The following is a 15,005-nucleotide window of genomic DNA, read 5'->3' on the forward strand; positions in this document are numbered from 1 at the left end:
CTCTTAACAGCGGTTTCCATATGTTATTGCAATTACTAGACCATATACTTTTACAGTGCAAAACTATCCCTTGTTCCTTCATGTACTGCCTCCACCCATCACATTGCCTGGCATTCATGAGTGCTAAAAACTTTTCATTGAATACAATACTAAGTAAATGAAGAAACGCGGGATTAAAAATGAATGCCTACAATGAACCAAGCTTTCTGCTGAGTTACCTGAATATTACAAAGAAGCAAAAATTATCACTGTAGAGGAACAATTACCCTGCTTGGAATGCAGAGATTATGTCAGCATACAAAATTGATTGCTTGATCAATCTGGAGTAGAATAGCTCATGAAGCATAGCTATACTTAATAATATAGCAAAGCAGAGGGGCCTGAGAGGGTCTTACTGCTTAATCTCTGTCCATCATGTCTACAGACAACTTGAGTTCAATGATTATGATGCCCCTCACCTCAGGGATCTGTTTCCATCCAGCTTCCAAAGATGGGCATGCACCAGCACAAGCATAGAAAAATAACAAATCTGTATATTGGACCCTCTGCTTAGCAGTGAGAAAGCAGGTTTGAAGACAATAAAGCCAGGCCTGTATGTGGAGATTGGCACCATGACCCTGGATTATGTTTTATGGGATATGCCTCCAAGGGCAACTCTGCATTTATCCTATGGCCTCTGGCTTCCAAATTTTCTAGGCACTTCCCTCTGGGGTAAAGGAATCAAAATTGGCTTATTTCCCTTGCAAACCATCCTTGGAGACTAAGTACTGCCTTGTCTTCTACTGAGAGATGGCCATATTTTTGGCACCTGCCTTTCCTTGTGGGAGGTGTTTCCTCTGTTTACATAGCAAAGGGGCTGTAGGAGAGACAGATGGAGCTGGACTTACAGCAGAACCAAGTCATGATAGCCCATTTCTGTTTTGTTTTCAGCATTTTTCCACCAGTTCTGGCCACTTCCTTTCCTCTGGAACATGCTGATTTCAGCAAGTCCAGCTCTGTCAGCTCTGCCCACCGAGTCTATTGGTTTCTGATCATCTGATAATGCTTTGTCTGCACTCAGGACCTGTCTTTGTCCCTCCTCTTAACATACTTGCAGCTAAAACTAAATATTGCTGCTTGGGGACCTCCTTCTAGCCTTAAATTTCAGCTCATCATCTTCACCTGCCTTGGTCATGGCTCTGCTATTCTCCTTGATCCTTGGTGAGTATCTCTGCACCTGTTGGTTTAGGCTTCAGAGTTTTCTGGAACTTTGATTAGGAGAACTTTCTCCCTGCCAACCTGGAACAGATTTAGATGTTTTTCAAGGATGAACTTCTTCCTCCTTTCTACATTTGGTAACTATTCTAATCCTTAAAAAGCCGCTTAATCCATACACATTTGTAATTCGCTTTAACAGATTTTTTTCTATTTTCTTATATTTGTAATGACAGAGTCATGATAGTCTATCCCATTTCTCTTTTTACATAAGTGTTCCTAAATGTACTATTAGTAAGAAGACAAATGAATGGGCACTGGGCAGCAGCAAGTAGAGCCAGGAAAGGAAGTAGAACTGCAAGACAATCACCTTTCATTGATCATATTGTCTGGTTTCCTCTGAAAAGTGTTTCATATAATGTTTTTCTAATTTTCTTCAGTTACTCATTGCTTAGAGTAATCTAGAGATTAACCTAGTTAATCTGGTGATTGTGGAGCCAAGGAGACCTGGATTTCAATCCTGCCGTTTTGATTTCTTAGCGGTGTGAATTCGTAGGTTACCATACCTCTCTTAAATTTTGCTCTCTCATCTATGAAGTGAGGATAATATTATGTTCCTCAGAGGTTTTTAGGAGTTTTTTTATAAGATAACTAATATAAAGCATCTAACAAGGCCTGGTAAATCCCTATGCTAATCAATCACATCCACTTTTATGTCTTGATGATCTAGTACATCACCAAAGCCCACACAAGCCTCTCAGCTGGACACTTTTGTGTTCAATGTAAGGTACTGACCACATCTTAAACATCCATGCATCCCCCACATCACTCAATGGCTAGTCCTGCCCCTCATGGATATACTATTGGGTCTTCCAGGCTCATCTGCACTTCCACCTGCTTCATGAAGCCTTTCTGGCCTGTGCCTTCTGCAGTTACCCACCCTACTGCAGAGCTTCCAAGTCACTTACTGGCTACATCACGTTTGCACCTGCATATCAGGCTTGCCATGCTCACTTTCCTTCACATGTACACATGTTGGGTTGGGGGTTATGCAATGATTCCCATATGTATAGTATAACCTTGAGTTTTGGACAGTTGCAGAAAAGGCCTCATTGAGCCTGAGAGTGGCCACATTCTGAAGATTAAGGGAATGAGGGTAATGAGAAGTTATTTGGAAACCAAGAAAAGAAAATATTCCAGGATAAACAACTGAACTACTTGAATCTGCCTGAAAAACTGTAGGCTGGAGGTCCAAAGATATTTGCTCCTTCTGAAAAATCCTATAAGATGGGGGTGGTGGGTGTTTTGCAGTTGAAAATGCACAGGCCTCAGGGACTCCTGGAGGTTACAGGGCCCAGGACTCTCTACAGCATTAGGAGGGACCTTATGGAGAAAGGAGTCCAAATACACAGAGATCCTGTAGGAAGAATCCCCCATGTTTTAAAGACAGGCTGGTGCTGAAATCTGGAGGTTTGGAACTACATATAGAGCTGCTTCCTGAGCTATTCATCTAAATCAGCTAAAACAGCCTGCAAGCTGATAATGAGGTTTGTATTTTTAAATGGTAGGAAAAAAGCAAAAGAAAAATACTATTTTATGACACATGAAAATGACAAAAAATTTAAATTTCAGTGTCTAATAAAGGTTTAATGGAACATAGCCGTCCTTATCTGCATACATATATGTGGCTGTTCTCAGGCTACAATGGCAGAGCTGAGTGGTTGCAACAGACACTGTATGGCCCACAAAACTGAAAATATTACTGTCTGGCCTCTTACAGTAAGAGTTTGCTTACCTGGTCTAAATGCTGTGCCAATGAACACAGGCATATCCTGCCCCTTTGCCCTAATTTCTGCTCTGCCCACCATGGCATCTTTACCTCCACCGGCCAGTGCATCTTCCCAGTGGCCTCCAGCACTCTTTCCTGTTGAGCCAAGAGGCTGTATCACTACACTTTTACTTCAGGCAGTAATAACCCAATCCATCTAATTGACTAGAATAGAAAACCAATCTATCCACCACCACGTGTGAAGAAAGCAGGCTGAACCAGTTAGCTGTGGTAGAATTGGTCTCTGTGATTTCTAGCCAGTGTCCCTGTGTCCTTGGAGGATGGTCATCCCAGAAGAAGAAGGTCCCAACAGGACTGACATTGGAGGCTCTGCATCTACCACTCTTGTCTCACACAGTTCTGTGAAGGCCTTCTAGAGTTGTGTTCTTTGAATAAAGCCTTGGAAATTGACCTCACTCATTTCCTTCTTTCTTCCCCAGCCATTTACACCAGACCTGGATTCCTAGGTAAGATTTTTGGGGATTTCTGAGAGGGAGGCCTCAAGCTTAGGAGAGGGGAAATTTTGAAGCTTCTTGAGCCACAGAGAAAGACTTGTTCAAAACAGGCCCAGCAGACTTCCTTTCTGGCTTCCTACCTCACCCACTCAGTCTTGTGTGGGCAGATTTCCACCTCCAGAATTTAGAAGGGTTTGGGTGGTTTATCCTGGCAGGGGGCACCTCTCCCCACTTGGTTTCTGTGGCCACTTGGCCAGCATCCAAGTAAGAGCTGGGTTCATTTCAGGTCTAGAATGCACTTCACTGCCTTATGGACATACCTGAAAAATGAACTTCCTTTTGGTTTCTTCCTGTTGGTTTCCAGCATATCCAGGTCCCCCTGCCAGGCTTAATGGTATCTTTGTTTGAATTAGAAATGCATTGTTGCTTGCAGCACATAGCTTGACCAGCAGAGTATAGGCTGGATTTCCTGCTCGGAGAGTCTTTGGGTAACGCACAAATGATAAACCCAAGGAAAGGGTGCACAGAGAGAATGAGTTTATAGAAGAGGGAGGCTATGGGTTGTGGATTATCAGTTTCTTGTATATTATCCTTCCAGTCTCCCCTTCTGCTTGATCACAGAGACTTTACCAGAGAGGGGCAGCCAGAGAACATTGCTATTGGTGTGGAGAATCCTATACCCTGATAGATGCAACCTTCCTGGGTTCTCATCTTGACATTCAGATTATTCTTTTCTCAGCCCTTCTGTTTCCTCAAGCTGAATTTCTTGTTTTTAAAAAAGTAATTTGTTTATTTATTTCTTCTTTCCCTGAATTTCTTGTTTACTTATTTTTTGTTTTTTGTTTTTTATTTATTTTTTCTTTCCCATGGCTATTTTAGTCTTCTACCCCATAGAAAATGAAAATTGATTAAAAATTGAGAATTTTGCAGTCAGCAAGGAAAGAAAATATCCTGTTAATCCTGATAGCTAGTATTTCTTGGAGTATGCAATAATGCCAATCCAAACTCTAATGTCAGATACAATGACCCCCAAATTATTTATGGTTCATGCTACTCATGAAGATAAAAACGTTTCTGGATAACTGCTCTTAAATTATATTTTTACCGAGATCTATAAGCCTTAAACTCAGTTGTGTGAAAATGAAAACTTTTCTTAGCTTTTTATGGTTTATATAAATGCCCTATTTTGTATGGTTAACTTTTAATTGCTATCTCTAGCCTCCATTTTTATATTTTTTCCCAAAAAAATTTAAGCAAAGGACAGAAACTAAAAAACAAATGCATGAAATAAACATAAGCTTCCTGATGCAGTTTAAAATTAGCCAGATTAGGCCAGGCGTGATGGCTCACACCTGTAATCCCAGCACTTTGGGAGGCCAAGGCGGGTGGGTCACGAGGTCAGGAGATTGAGACCATCCTGGCTAACACAGTGAAACCCCGTCTCTACTAAAAATACAAAAAAATTAACCAGGTGTGGTGGCTGGTGCCTGTAATCCCAGCTACTTGGGAGGCTGAGGCAGGAGAATGGTGTGAACCCAGGAGGCGGAGCTTGCAGTGAGCCAAGATCATGCCACTGCACTCCAGCCTGGGCGACAGAGTGAGACTCTGTCTCAAAAAAAAAAAAAAAAATAGCCAAATTAGAGTTTTCTTACTGAACTACTTCTCTTGGACTGATTCTAAACTCTGGGGACTTCGTGTGCAGTTGTGACAAGTCAGTCTGTCGGAAATCTGATCCTCAGCAGTCACGTTCCATCCATGCATGCAATCTGGGTCATCCCATGTGGCCCATGTTGGCCCCTATTAAGCTGTTCATCTTCCAATAGGCCATAGACTTCCAGTCCAAACGTGGCCTCTCCTGGTGCACCAGAACTCTCTCAGCTAACCATCTCTCTCCATGTAAGCATGGCAAATTCAGCCTCTGCTATATTGCTCTGATGCTGCAGGAGGCTTGGTGGGATTGCCAAGCTTAATATAAGCTTCTTGAGGGCAGCAATACTATCTCCCTTGTTCATCACCGTTCTCTGAGTTCACTAACAAACAAACAAACAAAACAGAAATGTAGTACGCACCTAACAAATGTTTGCTGTCTAATAGGCTCTTCCCTGGTCTCCCTACACAGCCATCTCCACTCTCCTTGCATGTCTTGGTGGAAGGAAGAAAATTTCGGTTAGTCTTTTCTTTTTTTCTCTTTTTTTGAGATGCAGTCTTGCTCTGTTGCCCAGGCTGGAGTGCAGTGGCATGATCTCGGCTCACTACAACCTCCAAATCCTGAGTTTGAGCAATTTCTGGCTAATATTTGTATTCATTTATTTATTTTCTTTAGTAGAGACAGGGTTTCAACATGTGGTCCAGGCTGGTCTTAAACTCCTGACCTCAAGAAATTCACTTGCCTCAGCCTCCCAAAGTGCTAAGATTACAGGCATGAGCCATCGCACCCCACCTCTTTTGTACTTCCAGAGTTCTAGTCGTGAAACTGAACCAAGTCCTAGATTTCTCACAACTTATCTAGAGACTCCATGAATCCTCTCTTATGCTTCTAGTCCCTGCAATTAGACCAAACTCTTGGGGCTCTGAGACTCTGACTCTTCCCTTTCCCTATGCTCTGTATTTCTCCTGAGATGGGTGCTCGAACAAGGAACAATTTCATAGGAAGCAGCAAGTATGGGCATGGACTGGCCACTGAGAGTGAGTTAGGCTGTTCAGCCCAAATTGTACACACTCTGCCTCAATCTGACTGCCATGGAGAGAGACAGAGTCATGAAGAGGAAAAACACAACAGATATTCTCTTTACACCTCTGTTCTGGCCTGGGGCTTCCACTTTTGGACAATGTAGCCATAGGACCACAACTTTCATGAGGATGATTTTCCTCATCTGTGAAATAATGGGGTGGACTTTATGATCTCTTTAGGGCCTTCTGATTCTGACCGCCAGAGAATCTAAAACTCTGCTGGATCTTCAACCAACCTCTTTTCCTTAATCTTCAATCTGAAAATGCCAGCAGTCATGTCCAGGTATCTTGAAGTAGAGTTTCTTGACAGGGTACCATTAAGGCTGTAGCAGAACCAGAACTCAGAGACGGAGTTCTGAAGCTCCTCTTCCTTCCCTTTTCTTCTGATCCCTTATTTCTAGTTCCCCAACACTCTGCACCATTTGAATGGTGGAAGAGTCCCAGATTGACTGAGTACATGCCTAAGGACCCTCTGAGCTCCTCTCAGGCCTCTAGCTAACAACCCGTCTCTTTGCAGCGTCTCCATCTGGAGTGCGGCTGGTGGGGGGCCTCCACCGCTGTGAAGGGCGGGTGGAGGTGGAACAGAAAGGCCAGTGGGGCACCGTGTGTGATGACGGCTGGGACATTAAGGACGTGGCTGTGGTGTGCCGGGAGCTGGGCTGTGGAGCTGCCAGCGGAACCCCCAGTGGTATTTTGTATGAGCCACCAGCAGAAAAAGAGCAAAAGGTCCTCATCCAATCGGTCAGTTGCACAGGAACAGAAGATACATTGGCTCAGTGTGAGCAAGAAGAAGTTTATGATTGTTCACATGATGAAGATGCTGGGGCATCGTGTGAGAGTGAGTATGGCAGAGGTCCCGGACCACTTGCCAGCTGCCATACCCCTCACGGCCACTCTTGTTGGTCTTCATTCCCCACCATAGACGTTCACACAATGGCTAATTGGCCCCTCACCCCCCACATCTCATACTTTCCCAACTGTCAGTGCTGGAGATAAACAATATCCTCACCTAGAACTGCAATTCCTACTTGGTTGAGCAAATGCTTTCATCTTAGTTTCAATCTATATGAGAACTTGTTTCTCTTATTTACACACATGCCAACATGCACACCACTAAACATTTGTTGAATAGAGTATACTGTTTCTGGAGCTGGGCATGGAGTTATGGGGGAAGAAATGAGCTCACAAAGTATAATGTATGCTTTTTAAAAAATAGTTTCAGTTTTCCAGGAGTTTATCTTCTAATCAGGTAGAAAGGAGATACTCATAGGAAACTAACACAATCTAATAGACAGGTGGATAGATGATAGAAAGATACATAGACAAACGGATCTGTGCTCCTTTACTTCCCCCCATATACTTGCTTTCTATGTATGAGTAGTCTCTTCTCTTTTGTTCATTAGACAGCGATGTGACTGAGGAGCTAGTCCATGGCTCCTCTTTGTCTGCCCACAGAATTTGTTTCTAGGGAAACAGTCACCTTTTGCCTTGACATTGAAGACTCAGTCCTATTTTTTAGAAAGATTGAGGGTTGGGAGCACTAATCTGAGATATTTAGTTCATAACGCCAACAATGAACCAAAAAGCATTTGGTGTTGGATATATCTTGTATGTTATTGTATTTATTTTTAAAAGTCTATACAAGATCTCTTGTGAGGATCAAATGACAAGTTGAACATGAAAACAGTTTGAAAAATTAAAATGCTACAGAAATGATAATAATTCAGCTTTGAATTTGGAAGTTACATTTTCTTCATTGATTTCCTCATTCATTCTTTCAGCAGGCATCTATGAGGCAGTGTTAAGCACTTTAGCATGCCTTGTACTGAACACCAAGAACTGTGAGATGTGTCCATTGGGCCGCCTTTACTGAGAAGACCATGTTCTGGCAGGGAACAGACACGCTCTCTTTCTTTCCCCTCAGACCCAGAGAGCTCTTTCTCCCCAGTCCCAGAGGGTGTCAGGCTGGCTGACGGCCCTGGGCATTGCAAGGGACGCGTGGAAGTGAAGCACCAGAACCAGTGGTATACCGTGTGCCAGACAGGCTGGAGCCTCCGGGCCGCAAAGGTGGTGTGCCGGCAGCTGGGATGTGGGAGGGCTGTACTGACTCAAAAACGCTGCAACAAGCATGCCTATGGCCGAAAACCCATCTGGCTGAGCCAGATGTCATGCTCAGGACGAGAAGCAACCCTTCAGGATTGCCCTTCTGGGCCTTGGGGGAAGAACACCTGCAACCATGATGAAGACACGTGGGTCGAATGTGAAGGTAATGCCTGTGCGTCCAAAGACTAGGTTTATTCATGGATTTAATTATGTGGAATCTCATTCAAACAGTATTTACAAAGAGCTACTAACGCACCAAAGGACCATTGCGTACTTATTTAACTGGGCAGATAATTAATTCCTTTGTTTTTGAAATGGAGATAATAATACCCAACTTTGTATCTGAAAATGCTTTTAATATTAAGCACTATATTAACATGAACTCTCATTAGTTTGAATTCTATATTGTAGGAACAAGGTACATCTTTTTATGTATCTGTTAAGTTCTTCAATTTTTAAAACTTCTTGGAATGTCATTTATAAATATTAGATTTATAAAATAGACGAGGAAGTGAAAAGATCCTTGTGAGAGAAGTTGACCTGGACAACAGAGGTTAGAACATGATGGAGAGTTACAGAAGGAGCTCTAATCACAGAAATACATGTGGAGAGTTTCAAATGTGCTGATGGGGCTTGGTAAGGATGTAGATGATCTTCTTGGCCAGATGCAGTGGCTCATGCCTATAATACCAGCACTTTGGGAAGCCAAGGTGGGAGGAGCACTTGAGCCCAAGAGTTTGAGACTAGCCTGAGCAACATATGGAAAACCCTGTCTCTTAAAAAAAAAAAAAAAAAAAAAAAAAAAAAAAAAAAGCTGAGCTTTGTGGCATGCACCTGTAGTCCCAGCTACTTGGGAGGCTGAGGTGGGAGGATCACTAGGGCCCTCGAGGTTGAGGCTGCAGTGAGTGGTGATCACACCACTACACTCCAGCCTGGGCAACAGAGTGAGACGATGTCTCAAAACAAACATACAAAAAATACAAAATGAAAAAATTTTAAAAATAAATGATCTTATTTTTTCTCCTTTCCCTTCCTGTCTCCAACCCCTGACTTCCTCCCCCATCCTGCAGATCCCTTTGACTTGAGACTAGTAGGAGGAGACAACCTCTGCTGTGGGCGACTGGAGGTGCTGCACAAGGGCGTATGGGGCTCTGTCTGTGATGACGATTGGGGAGAAAAGGAGGACCAGGTGGTATGCAAGCAACTGGGCTGTGGGAAGTCCCTCTCTCCCTCCTTCAGAAACCGGAAATGCTATGGCCCTGGGGTTGGCCGCATCTGGCTGGATAATGTTCGTTGCTCAGGGGAGGAGCAGTCCCTGGAGCAGTGCCAGCACAGATTTTGGGGGTTTCACGACTGCACCCACCAGGAAGATGTGGCTGTCTTCTGCTCAGGTAAGTCCTACAGATGGACTTCATAAGGGCTGGCAAGGAGGATGATAAAGGAAGAGGAAATGATGGGGGTGTACTCTGGGGAAAAGGGTATTTTCACAAGCGCCATGAAGCTGCTCATAGTCATCACCTGCTCTGTACTTCCAGGGATATGGCTGGAAGTCCAGGCCCTGTGGTAGGTTTTATTCCTGGGGCTGGTGGGTAGAGGTAGGGCTGACACTATATACATACTGATCGTGAGAACATACAGGTATCGAATGTAAAAACAAGAGGCGTTCTGAAAATTATTTCATCAACGTTTTTATATTAAACATAGTAAACATAAAGTGAAAGTCGGAGAAAATAAGCAACTCTTCAAAAGCATTAAAATTGCTTTCAAAACATATAGCAGAACCATAATAAACTATCTTTACTCTCAACCCAAGGTTATTCTCTTAGATGACCCTAACCTTGAAACTCTAAGTTAAACTATGAAAGATGGTTCTACCTCATTCCATTTGTCATCACTCCTAGATTTTAAATTAGTCTGTGAGAGTGGGACTACAGTAGGGAGCTTTTTGAGAATGCCCATGAGAGAGTCTTATCAGAGAGACCACAATACCAGCCCTGAACTGTAGACCTCTTCAGAGGATTGAAGGAAGAAGCCCTGTCCCAATTTGGGTTAGAAAATGCAAGTGCAGCCGCTGGGTGGCTGACTCAAAAAAGCCACCCGTCTGAAGCCCCATTGTGTAATCAATGTGGGGCTACTTGGTTAAACCACTAACTCTGGAACTAGATAAGAACTGATAGTTGACCAAGGTATGTGGGAAGCAGTTAGTGCCCAGAGAAGAATAAATTCAGCTGCAGGAGGCTAGGGTTTGAGCCAGGCTGCTGCTACTTTGAAGCTGTGTAATGTTAGTCACTTAACTCCTCAGAACCTAAGTGTTTTCATGGGTAAAAATAGAAAGACACTTGTCCGGTTTACCTCAAAGACTTTGTGATTGTGTAAGGATAAGATATGTTAATAGATGTCAGTACTGTTTGTGACTCACATGGAGCTAGCTGAGTAAGTCCCTGGGATACTGCACCAGGTTCTGGCCTGGCTCACATCAGTGTGGGATCTGTACATGGCTTAGCTCTTTTTCCTATGTTGAGCCCCAATCTTCTCCCTTAGCTAATGTGAGTTTCAACTGAATAATTCCTTCCTGGACTATACCCATCCTTAATGCATTTTCCCCTTCTCTTTATAGGATAGTATCCTGGTGTTCTTGATGCTTGACTTGGCCCCACTGGCCCTGCCTGCCCTCTGCTTGTCCTCCTGAGCCCTGATTATCCTCATACTCATTCTGGGGCTCAGGCTTGAGCCACTACTCCCTCATCCCCTCAGGAGTCTCAACACTGGGCTTATGCCTTACTCTCAGGGACAAGCAGCCCCCATTGCTGCCTGTAGATGTGAGCTGTTGAGTTCCCTCTTGCTGGGGAAGATGAGCTTCCGTGTATCCTGTGCTCAACCCTGACCCTTTGACACTGGTTCTGGCCTTTCCTGCCTCTTCTCAAGCTGCCTGGAGTCCTCAGGCCTGTCACTTTGATCAGATGTGCAGACCATTACTAAGGCAAGATCTATGTCTGCAAACATTAAAGGAATGAAACAATGAAAGGAACATTTGAAAGAAAATGTGGGTAGACAATTTCTTGCAACTTGGGGGAAAGTTAAGAATTCTTTTGATTGCACTACTTTTTTTTTTTTCCTCAAGCTTCAGGTGACCACAATAGCAACACCTCACTATTCTGTTATTTCTTAGTGTAGGTAGACAATTCTTTCAGGAGCAGAGCAGCATCCTATAATCCTAGACCTTTTCGTGACCCTTAAAAAATGATGTTTCATCCTCTGATTGCCCCAATAAAAATCTTTGTTTTCCATCCCTATACAACCTGCCAACATGGTTGACATTTAATGAGACGAATGTCAAAAATACATTTTACTTTATTCAAAGAAAAATATATTGGTTACTGGGAAAAGGTCAAGAAAGAGGCAGAAAGAGGTCAGGGAGGGCTAAAGTTGTGTCTTATGCCAAGCAAAAGTGAAAAATATCATTTTCACTTTATCAACTGAGACTTTGGGGCCTGTAAGCTTGAGGCAAGACAGAAATAAGAGAATCAAGACTTGATTGTAAAAATTGACAACTTTAGACTCTGAGGCTAGGCTGAGTACTTATTATACGGCTACATTTACACATTTACACTTATCTAATAAATCAGATTTCACAGTCTCAACAATTGCCTCTCTGTGTGATATGCTCTTTCTGCCCACAGAGAAGCAGCTGTGTCAGATTCTCTATGGCAGTCTCTTAAACAGGGTTAGGTAAAAGAGAACCTTCCAGTTACAACCATATGTGTAAAAAGCTGTCCTCTGGGTGTGCAACTGTCTCCCAGTCTATTTCTGCTCCAACCTGTGTACCCAAAGACAGTTCTGCTGCTCCTGGACTTCAGGCTAACACACTTCTGATAAGCCAACTCTAATGCCATGCCTTTCTAATCTGACATTTTTTTGCTTTTCTTCTAACCAGTGTGTTTATGTTTCTAACCCAGAGCCACACTGGTCTCTGGCTCCTTACTCAATTAATTCTGTCAAAACAGTTCAACCATCAGGGAAAGACAGAGAGTGGGAGGAGGGGTGCAGTGGGACAGGAGGAGAGTGGGAGGGAGAGAGCCCACCACTCGGCTGGGAGTCCGGAGGCAAAACTGTGATTCTTTAAGTCACTGCCTTTCCTAGAGGATTCATTCTTAAAGCACTAGGTTTTAATGAAGGATGAAAAAACACTGAAGAGAGAATGAATTTCTGACATTGCAAAGCTGAAATGATGGAATAACGGGGTCCTCTGAAAAGAGTCCCTAAGGAAATGCATGGAACTGATACTATTTGCTGACAAACTTGTCCATTCATTAGGTTTAGGGCATCCTTGTCATGTTTACCCTGCATTATTCAGATATGAAATGTGAGACAGATTGCCTACAGAAAGAGCTAGACTCTTGAATACTGGCTATGGGATCCCATGACTGCTAATGACACTGGAGTGTGTTTCTGCATCCTAACCCGCAGTTCCACTGTAGCTCAATTTTTTAATAAATATTTAAAAGCTAGCAGGGGAAGATAGGTAGAGAAACCTAGCTTCAGAGAAGGGAAGAAAATGCTTTACCACATGGATCAGAGAACCAGAGGAAGCCCTTCCACAGAGATATATGAGTAAGAATGAAACAGATGCTCAGAGGGGAACATAGATGAGACACACAGAAACCCCAGAAAGTATTTCTGGTTTCTCATCGTTGGCTCTTCCTAGGGTCAAATGGCATTCCTGGCCTTGGGTTCTGTGACAAACTGCTGTATTGTACATAATAATTTTTTTGAAGTTTTTGATTGACTTATGTTGGTTTTTGTACTTCCAACCAAAAGAACCCCAGATAATATATTTATTTTAAATTCATAAAATGATAATTCACTAATTTTTTGTAAGGCTGAGTAGCTAAACCCAGTTATTACTAATGAATAGACTCTCATTGCATTTATAACATCATGTTTATGGATCTGAAAAGATAAGGACCAGAGCCTATAAACAGAGGCCTATTTCTATTTCTATTACTCCAAGATATTACTTTTGAGTGGCCCTGGTTGTATAAATGCCCAATAATTCTTTTACAAGGGTGACATTTAAAGCTCATGGCCTCCACATTAAAACACAGAACAATTAAAGGTCTAGTGAAGGTGGGTTATAGAAGACAGGCAAATCAGAACTGACAGCTATTCATGCTTCCTCTTTCCTCTGTTGGAAAATCTCTCTTCAACTTTGTTACCTGATGAACTTTCAATGATTCTCAATGTCTCATTTCTCTCTTAAAATGTAATTTAAATCAGGTTATAACCCTGCCAAAGGGTCTTTGAGAGCTTCTCATTGCACATGAGTTAAATGTAAACTTCTTACTTAGACTTAAATGCCTATGCGTGATCTGGTCCCTGCCTACTCCTCCAACCTCATCTCATGCTACTCTTGTCCTCTAACAACCCATTCCTGTCACATGGGCTTTCTCTCCTTTCCTCAAACACATCAAATTTACTAAACTGTGGTAAGTCTTCCAGAGGAGCAGGTTTTTGGGAGAGGAGCTATCAGAAGCTCTGTTTAGACATGTTAAGTCTGATACCTATTAGATCTCCATGTGGAGATAATAAGTAAAAGTTTAGAAGAGTGGTCTGGGCTTGGATACATGATCTGGGAAACCGTTACACATAGATGGTATTCAAAGCCATTAGACTACAGGACTTCAGTCCCAAGAAAATGAGTGAGACAGAAAAGGAGAGGAGATCCAAGAACAGAGCCTCAGAGAACCAACATTTAATCCAACATTTAGCTTACATTCCCTTGAAACAGGGACTTAGATGCAGATTTTTTATTAGGTGATAATTTCAGGAAACACTTGTGAGAGACTGAGGAAGGTTAGTAGGAAAGAAAGAAAACACAATAAAGTGAGCATTAATGAGTTGGTTACTGCTGGGGGCAACTGAGTCTCCATCTCTCTGGGGGTCTTCTGAGGCACTGTGTAAAAATTATTTCAAAATATTCTCACCAAGGAATGAGTAAGCTGAAGTATTTATCTACCGAATCTCATATCCCATTGATTGAGAGTTGCTCCTGTTGGTGTTAAACCTTGTGTATGGGCTGAGTGAACTCCTGAGTACCAGTGAAAATTACAGGTAGAAAAGCTAAGACATGCGGGCACTTGAGGGGACATAGGACCTGTCCATCACAGGTGTAAAAGACAGTGAAGTAGAAGTAAGCATGAGACTGGTATCTTTAAAACCAAATGAAGAAAGTTTCAAGAAGGAGATATGTATTGACTGTGTTGATGGACCAAGTAAGATGAATTGACTATTGGGTTTGACACCACGGCTTCTACATTTTCTAGATGCACCCTAGAGGTTCTCCCTTCTGAGGTCCCACTGTCTTCCTAGGGCATTGCAAGGGTATGAGACTCAAGTTGTTGCTCCACATAGAACCCAGAACCACTCAATTCCCTGGTCTTGTGGAATTTATCACTCCTTCTCCGCCACTTACTCCTCATTTCTTCCCTTCCTCCATCAAAGGTTAATTTGAGTTATACTGTGAAATGGTTGAGGCAGAACCCAAATATAAACCTTCTTCTGGGTTCTGGAAGAAAATGGAACATGAGGAAGAGCTAATAAAGTTGCAATGATAATAAACTAGAAGTGATAATGGCACTTTTAACTACTATGGGAATTTGCAACTGAGTTATGATTGCCTCTGGACTCCACCTTAT

The 15,005-nt window shown here is 42.7% G+C and overlaps 1 protein-coding gene across 1 annotated transcript; it reads left to right on the forward strand.

Moving 5' to 3' along the window:
• The first annotated feature begins 1,030 nt into the window (after positions 1-1,030).
• Positions 1,031-11,959, forward strand: CD5L (CD5 molecule like). Its single transcript, XM_019024981.3, has 6 exons — positions 1,031-1,200; positions 3,463-3,489; positions 6,725-7,045; positions 8,132-8,473; positions 9,381-9,701; positions 10,928-11,959. Exons 1-6 carry the CDS (start codon positions 1,173-1,175, stop codon positions 10,930-10,932), a joined length of 1,044 nt encoding a protein of 347 aa, XP_018880526.3. The 5' UTR covers positions 1,031-1,172; the 3' UTR covers positions 10,933-11,959.
• Positions 11,960-15,005: the final 3,046 nt, after the last annotated feature.

This window comes from Gorilla gorilla, chromosome 1 (genome assembly GCF_029281585.2).
Source record: "Gorilla gorilla gorilla isolate KB3781 chromosome 1, NHGRI_mGorGor1-v2.1_pri, whole genome shotgun sequence".
Classification (NCBI taxonomy): Eukaryota; Metazoa; Chordata; class Mammalia; order Primates; family Hominidae; genus Gorilla; species Gorilla gorilla.

Bases quoted from the DNA above. Each gene is read 5' to 3' on its own strand.
- CD5L (XM_019024981.3), top strand. From the start codon at position 1,173: ATGGCTCTGCTATTCTCCTTGATCCTTG. The intron at 1,201-3,462 runs GTGAGTATCTCT...TTTCTTCCCCAG, and splicing joins GCTATTCTCCTTGATCCTTG to CCATTTACACCAGACCTGGA. The intron at 3,490-6,724 runs GTAAGATTTTTG...GTCTCTTTGCAG, and splicing joins CACCAGACCTGGATTCCTAG to CGTCTCCATCTGGAGTGCGG.